The sequence below is a fragment of the Archocentrus centrarchus genome, chromosome 5, assembly GCF_007364275.1.
Source record: "Archocentrus centrarchus isolate MPI-CPG fArcCen1 chromosome 5, fArcCen1, whole genome shotgun sequence".
Taxonomy (NCBI): Eukaryota; Metazoa; Chordata; class Actinopteri; order Cichliformes; family Cichlidae; genus Archocentrus; species Archocentrus centrarchus.
The window spans coordinates 18,658,608-18,666,658 of record NC_044350.1 but is presented as its reverse complement, the minus strand read 5'-3'; the positions used below and the strand labels follow the sequence as shown (position 1 = coordinate 18,666,658).

The 8,051-nt window shown below is 41.4% G+C and overlaps 1 protein-coding gene across 1 annotated transcript; it reads right to left on the bottom strand.

The window, feature by feature from the left end:
* Window positions 1–142: 142 nt before the first annotated feature.
* mfap2 (microfibril associated protein 2) lies at window positions 143–5,933 on the bottom strand. The gene is made up of 9 exons (XM_030729588.1): window positions 5,836–5,933; window positions 4,214–4,275; window positions 2,642–2,689; window positions 2,183–2,200; window positions 2,023–2,088; window positions 1,855–1,896; window positions 1,692–1,779; window positions 941–1,014; window positions 143–860 (listed from the first exon to the last, which is right to left on the bottom strand). Exons 2-9 carry the CDS (start codon window positions 4,242–4,244, stop codon window positions 757–759), a joined length of 471 nt encoding a protein of 156 aa, XP_030585448.1. The 5' UTR covers window positions 4,245–4,275; window positions 5,836–5,933; the 3' UTR covers window positions 143–756.
* Between the last annotated feature and the right edge of the window lie 2,118 nt (window positions 5,934–8,051).

Below are 8,051 nucleotides of genomic sequence, written 5' to 3'. Positions count from 1 at the left end.
TTTGGACCGAGCACATGGAAGCCACATTTCCTGGAGAATAAACTGTGTCGTAACTCACGTCCGTTCATTAATACATTTCAGCACGCTGAGCTGCAGCCTGTCAGCCATGAATCATATTGGAGTCAATGACACGCTGATCAGCTGTAGTAAAAAAAAAAAGTTTATTTTTTTTCTCAGTCTTTATAGTGACAGTTTAACAAAGCAGTAGTACAGAGGCCATTTGTGAGGTGCCTTTTCAAAGAGGTCACTCACTACCTGTTTCATCACATATCTCATGATCTTCAATAGCGAGACGGCTGGCGGCTGGTTATCGGTTAGTTATGTCTGATGTCAGTGCACTGTGGCCACCACTGATGAGCTGATCATGACAATGACTGCTTTTCAACACAAATACAGTAACATACCAACAAACAAAAAGATTAATGTGGTACAATATGAAAACAAAACAAAAAAAAATAGAGGATGTTCTGTGGCTTTATGTGCACCTCTAAAAGTTTTATAGCACCAGTGATTTATACAATCATCAATGTTCTTTGGATTATACGTATCCTTACACACAGGATCTACTGAGCAAACGTGGAAAAATCAAGATGAAGAGAAACACACTGAAATGCAGAAGTGCTTTTCACACAGGAGTAATGGGGTGTACAGAGGGGGTCAGAGGGAGAGAGGACAGAGGAAGGCGGGCAAAGTAAGACAATGTGGTCGAGGAGATAGAAAAAGCGGCAGTATCTGGGCAGGTGGTCTCCCTGATCATCAGCAGCTACCGCAGCTCATCCCACAGCTTCCTCCTAGTGATGCACACTGGCCACTCAGTGCTGCCACTCCACAACGCGAGAACTGATCGCGACACAAGTCCGCTGAACACACACACACACACGTAAAAGTCAGTTAAAATATCAAGGATCATATATGTAAACACAGGGTACACAGAGCCCACCTCTGAGCAGCTCCTCATGTGCACACACAGTCCTCACGCAGATCTCCTTGTTGATGATGTACACCCGTCGCAAACTGAATGAAAACACACACAGAGGTCACACGTGTGCAACTGCACCTACAGACATCAGTCTAGAGCTGATCTATAACTAATTAATGACACACTGCACTTTATGGTGTTTCCTCATTACTGCTGCAGTTTACTTTGAGTCAGCACCATATACGCACTAATGAGTACCAAATGAGTGTTAATCCACAGATGGATATAGTTCCCAACAAATGCACTGTTTAGTCCTGTTTGACTCAGCTGGCTAATGGAGCTTTTGAAAACACTGCTTGAACAGCCTTTATCCTTCAAGTTCTGGAGATGCAAAAAGAGAGCAGCTTGGCTTCTGGGTGCTTTTTCTTAGACACTTTGATACATCTGCATCGTATAAAACCTCATCCTCATTATTCTGGATCTACATGAATGCACTGTAGTTCCAGCACATTGTTAATTTCAGAATAATTCAGAATCAACATTGTTAACTCTGCATGAGTGATATTTATATTAGAATAACAGACCGAAGCTTGCACATTGTTCATGAAGTAAATATCCATTCATCATGTCATGCATCATCATGCACCTCTGGAGCAGAATGAATGAATCAAACTGATTCAGGAAGAAATAAAGCCATGCAATGTTATTCATAATCACTGCTTTATCTTAAAAAAAAAATTACAAATCGGCGCCCTTTAAAGTCGTTCCTTACCTGTAGAAGCAGAGACTGTTGAGGCACTGCTTGCATGGCTTGTGAACTGAGTAGAGTCGGGTGCAGGGGTACTGCTCCTCTCTGCAATCTGGGAATCAAACAACAGAATAATTTCACCAATCTACTTAAACAACTGGCTTTCTGTTCTCTCTGGCTCGCTTACCGAGAGGTCCGGGCTCTGTGGGCTCCGTCTGCAAGTCGGACCCTGGTTTTCCAAATAAGAAACACATTTTCAAATGAGACATGCATCAATCTGAATACATTTATTCAATCACATTGGCACTGTGAGTAAATCTGTGACTCTGACAGGAGGAGCGCTCCGCAGATGTACCTGTTTTTTCAGGACGGATCAGCGGGTTGAGCTGAACCTGCTGCTGATAGTTTTCAGGAGGAGAGTCTAAACATGAGGGGAGCCAAGTTTTCACACTTAGATATGTAGCGTAACATTGAAAAAACATCAGAAAACCTAAACAAACAAGTTATTGCCTTACCTGTAGTGTACTCATAGTCTTTTGTGAAGCCATAAAACAAGCAGGAGAGAAAATGTTTCATCAACTGTTAGTCCAAAAAAAAACCTCCAATCCCACACACACACACACACACACACACACACACACACACACACACACACACACACACACACAGAAAGCACTACACCATATAACATGAACCACCTGCATGAGTTCACAAGTTTGTGAGTCAGTAATCATGACTTCATATGCAAGCTGTTTAAAAATAATAAGATGCAGACTAGTCAAAGTGCTATTTACACTGTGATACAGTTGCCATGTGAATGGTGAACATATGAAGGTGGAAAAAGAGAGAGAACTCCTCGAGGGTGGGTGATACAACAGAGGACAACGAGGAATCGAGAACAGATGTGGAGAGCTCTGATATAAACCGATGCTGAGCAGGAAAAATCTAGGCCAATATTCTCTTAATTAACTCACCCTCAAAGTTAAACGGTTCCTGGTACTGGGCCTGGGCGAACAGCAGAACTGTTGACATTGCAGACAAATAGAGCAATCACAAAGATGGAGTGATGCGAGACGTGCAGGGGTGGGAAGTCGGTAATCACAGATGTTACAAATGCAAGAAGAAAGAAGGAACATTTACAAACGTGCACGTCCCATCTTGTAATTATGTGGTTCTTGCATCATCATACTCTACATAATGCTGCTGCAGGGCTATTATTGCAAACGAAAACTCGCAATGACATCAAGCTCAGCAACGTGAGGAAAAAGACAGCACGTGGCATGAGAAGTTCTGGCTGGAAGTCTTTCTGTCTAAGCCTAACCCATTGGTTAATGGTGACTGACCACTGAGAAGAATAAGTTACACTGGCTTTCAGCTTCACACGGGGGACACAAACTCCAGTCTGCTGGGTGAGAGGTCTGTGCTTGTCCACCCACCACGATTCCAACCTTATGTGGACTGTGTCACTCTTTGTATTGCTTCCTCCACTGCCAGATGAGCTGCTACGCTTCTGTGTTTTCCCACTCTTTTTAACCCAAATTGGTTTTTAACCAAAACTATGACATTAAAATAATGTAATTGCAATGATGATCTGGTGGCCAAACACCAACACACACAGATAGCAGATAAACCTCTGAATCTAACTACAATGCTCAGTTTGAACTTCAGCAGGTTGTCTGGATAATGCCTACATGCTTAAATCCATCGGGTTGCTGCCATTTGTTTGGCCGATTAGATATTTGTGTTAACGAGCCGTTGAAAAGATGTACCTAACAAAGTGGCAAGTGGGTGTAAATATTGACATATAGACTTTGCCCTGCTGTATATCATGCTCGTTACTCAGAGCAGCATGCAAAAGATATATTTGTAGCTTTTTCTCAATTTTAGAAAATGTTACTGCTGTTTGAGGAATATTTAATATGTTTATGCCCCTATAAAAAAACTTTTTCCACCAGTATTTTACAGTGAGTGGCATTTTTTTTTTTGTCAAAGTTAGAAAAGGTTTGAGAAATTTTCTGCATTTTTAGTCAACTGGAAGGGAGTGTGGGGGAGTGGGAAAAGGTAATAAGAGGCGCTAAGAGGAGTCATCTATTAAAATATGATCCCTAGCAGCTGTTGGGCAGTTTTCCTGTCGAGGTCAGAATATAATTAATACCTAATGACATTTTAAAGGAATAGTTTGACCTTTTTTAAAAACAAAAACAAAAAAAAACCACTCGCATTATTGTCACAGTCATGTTAGCTTTAGTCGACACATAAAGGTCCTGTAAAACTACAATGTGTCATTATTTTTACACTTTGACCTTTTTAAATTTAAATACCATTTAAATTAGTGACTTTTGAGGTTCTGCTGGACTCTATTTATCTTTAAAAAATTTAAGTTGTTGATTAAAGAGCTTTTCTTATATGATACTGATGTAACAGTTATCTCCTTACCTAACTTAAAGGAAGAAAGCAAATAAATCTATTAAACTAAAACATTTAATATTGAGTTATTCAGGGCATAGGGGACTGTTTCAGCTCACAGAGGACTGTGGTGGAGTTACCTGGCATGCAGATTAGCAGGAAGACTCTCATGGTCGCTCTGAGAGGTAGACTGACTTTAACACTGGAGGGAAAGTGAGAGCATTAATCAAAACAAAGCAACATGAGGAGGATAAGGTGCTCAGTGCTGGACGTTGCTTTGGTCTCCTGAAAACTCGTCCCCCTCGCCCTCTGTCACCTTTCCAAGCCCCCCCTCCTTCAGCCACCATCCCCACTGTGATCACCACCACCTCCACTGGCCTCAAACAGCCACAGTAAGAAAAAATGGGGAAGAAAACTGTGGCAGCAAGAATGTGGGATGTCTTCCTAAGAGCAAACTTACTGTTTTCCTGCCTTTCCTCGCTGCAGCAGACAGTCTCGAAGGCCGCATTCCAGGAAAAGAAACAGAGGACCCCTTGATCCCACCCCGCTTTCTTCATCCCTCCCTCCCTCTTTATGCCTCCTCATCCTTCATTTCCTTTCTGTTGCCCTCCCTGGTCACCCCCCTCCCTTTTTTTTCTTTCTTCTTCTTCACCTCACCAAGCAACAGAACCTCAAATGTTAGTAAAAGTTAAATTTGGAGATTAAACCTGAACACTAGTGCAGTCAGGGCATAGCAAAAAAACAAAACAAAAAAAAAAGTCAATTTGAAGCTGTGAATGAAATTCATGAAGTCACACTGTTACATACAGTAAAATCCATTAACTTACACCGACTAAAGTACTTTTCCACTTTGTGGAAAGTATGAATGCTCCTCCTCCACAGCTGCTGCGCTGTAGGCCACTTCATGCACTAAACCTGTGCTTCATACACATCCCACTCTTTTTTTCTCTCTCTCTCTCTCTGTGTGTGACTGCATGCAGATTTTTTGAGGTCACATTTGGACATAAAATCTGAGTAAAACACGGTTTGCACAAGTTCTGCATGCACACCAGTAAATCTGTGTGTCTTTGTGTACCACTATAACGCACACTATTCTTCTTGTGCATCACAGTGGCTATCGGAAACCATTTGTTTTCACAGCACACATCTGGGAGCTATTAGCCCCCCCCCCCCCCCCTCCCCAAACTACATAGACACCCCCCACACACATGCACACAAACACACACACGGTCAGAAGATGCTCTGCTGTCATCCATTTTATTCCTTTTTATGCAGCTAAAAAAAAAAAGGGAACACTTATTAATCATCTTTGCATGTGCCCTCATCGACCCCCACTCCCTGGAAGCAGCCCCCCCCCCCCCCCCCCCCGTTTAGTTTTCACCCTCTTTCCAGTGCCATCGCTGCAGGCTGTGCTGTGAAGTCCCTCCTTCTCCTCCTTCTTCTCTCCAGTGAAAACACAGGACCACATGTCAATTCTCAACAGCCAACAATATACATTCAAAATATCCTCTGTTACTTTTGGTTTACATTAAGCGGACTGTTACGCGCGAGGAATGCTTTTATGACCTTTAAAAACTCACTACTCTGCACGCAGTCTGTGCACAATCATCTCATGCCTCCTGATTTTTCCCCCCCTCCCTTGATAATTCTCAGCTTAAATACAATTTAAATCAATTTAAATCTTTAACTCACTTCATACATGGATGCAATAATTTAAAAAAAGACACAGGAAAGTCAAACTAAACCAATCATGCGAGCTTACCTAACTTTGATTCAATTCGCTCCGACTTTGACCAGCTCTCATGTGTCCTGTGAGTGCGGGAGGACTTCGCAGCGCCACATTGTACCACCCCGCATCTGAAGTCTCCTCCCCGTCCAGACCAGTCCCGGCCTCCAGCAACGACCCGCAACAAGATCAGGGCTCTCCAGAAACCCTGTCGACGTCTGTATAACGCGCTCCCAGATTCTATTAATAAAGTATTAAATTGAAGGCTGAGATCACATGACTTTACAGATTAGTCCAGATTTTCTACAAAAATAAAAGAAAGAAAACCCGCAAATAATATAACGGCAGACATGAAAACCATTTGCATCCTTTAGGAGGGACCTAATTTCCAGGTCCATATTTTATTCAAAATAATAATTATTTATCTTATTATGGGCATTGGCGCAGTTGGCTTCCTTCCCCTTCTTTTTTTTTCTGGCACTTGTGATTGGCTGCTCTTTGCAAACAGAAGGTTTGAACTGCAGGTGGGTGGGGCTTCTGTGCTCACAGTCAGCTGTGTGCCTGAGATGGCTATAGGAAAGACACCCCAGCCCCACTGATAACATAACATAAAAAGACAAGAGTAAAAACCACTATCTGAGACCTGCCTGCGCATTTGGCTCACAGCAACTAATTATTCATACACTCATTAACTCATTAATTTGAATCACACAAATTTTTCAGTTTCTTTTTTCCTTGTCTTTCCTTTTTAGGTCCACGCACATAAATGCTGGCCAAGTTTTCTTTCATGTAACCCAAATACATGTGGCTCCTAGAGTTTTAAATAATCAGGCCCAGTCATATCTTAAATACCTCATAGTACCACATTACCCTAACCGAATTTATGATTTGGACCTTTATCAGCCAAAATGTAAATAAGCCCACCCACCACTTTAACCACACTCTGGATGTTGTCATGACATAATGTAGAAACTGAAGAAAGAAAGCCCCTTCCTGTCTGATCAATTGTTAATAACATTTACATTTACTTTAATGGATTACACAGCAGTGAAGAATACGTTTGATTACAGTAGAAGTCTTTCTAAAAGTGCTGTAACTAAGTTTAAGGATATAATTCCTTCATTATTATGCTCTTCAGTGCCATGTGCCAACACAGTGCAGAGCAGCTACCTAAACTTTGCTCCCAGTGAGGTCGATTATCTCATCAGTAGTTTTACATCCTCACTGCGTACGACTTTGGATACTGAAAAGGAAAGCCTCAAATCAAAAGGGCCTGACATGCAGCTTAAAGCTGATAGGGAATGGCGTGTGACTAATTTCAAAGATGCTCATTTAGCCTGGAAAAAGAGTTTGTTGCTATTTAAAAAAGCCTTCCATAAAGCTAGGACATCTTACTGTTCATCACTGATTGAAAAAAATAAGAACAACCCCAGGTTTCTTTTCAGCACTGTAGCCAGGCTGACAAAGAGCCAGAGCTCCGTAGAGCCGAGTACTCCTTTTGAAATGAACTGAGAAAGCTTCAAATCCTCTTCAAACCCACCCTATTTTGACAGATAACTAGTTCAGCATATTTTGAGCTAGAGAAAAATTCAAAACATTAAATGGGTCCCACGACCTTGAACTATTCAGTATTACTCGGTATATCTTTTCTTTTCTCTTTTTTTAAGCCGTCATTTCTGGCAGTTTTCGCAATCAGAATCATGACCCGAATGCATTGTTGTACCAAACATATTTGCTTTTACAAGAAGGGCTGTCAGTTCTCTATAGGCTACTCTTGTTAAAGTTTGTCTTTTTCTTTAATTTATTAATTTGTTTTGATTATTGTTCACACAATATGACTTCAAGGTCTGACAGGCAAGAAGGAAAGAGTGAGGAGAGAGAGTGAGAGAAGAAAAATAAAAAAAGAGACGAGAAAACAAAAGAAGTAAGAGGGCAGAGCTAGATACATAAACATATTCACATATGGCATATATATATATATATATATAAACAAGGCTCCCAAGAACTACCCGACACCCAGCAGATGTATGCCTGAACCCTGGAATGCTGACCAACCCACCCCACATGGTGGTGCACTCAGGTCTTCTTCATGTTGATGCTTTTCAGCTCACATTTGCATTCACGTTGCATTTTCTGCAGGAAGTGCTTTTTCTAGTTTTAAAATGAGATTAGGTCCATATGTTTGTGGACAATGACAGTTTCTGTAGTTGTGTCTCTGTACACCACCACAGTAGGTCTTAAACTAAATAAAT

Excerpts from the sequence above, each read along its gene's own strand:
- mfap2 (XM_030729588.1), bottom strand. The coding sequence starts at position 4,244 with ATGAGAGTCTTCCTGCTAATCTGCATGCCAG. Across the intron at positions 2,690-4,213 it reads CCTGCTAATCTGCATGCCAG|TTCTGCTGTTCGCCCAGGCC; the intron begins GTAACTCCACCA and ends CAATGTCAACAG. Across the intron at positions 1,897-2,022 it reads GATCCGTCCTGAAAAAACAG|GGTCCGACTTGCAGACGGAG; the intron begins GTACATCTGCGG and ends TTGGAAAACCAG.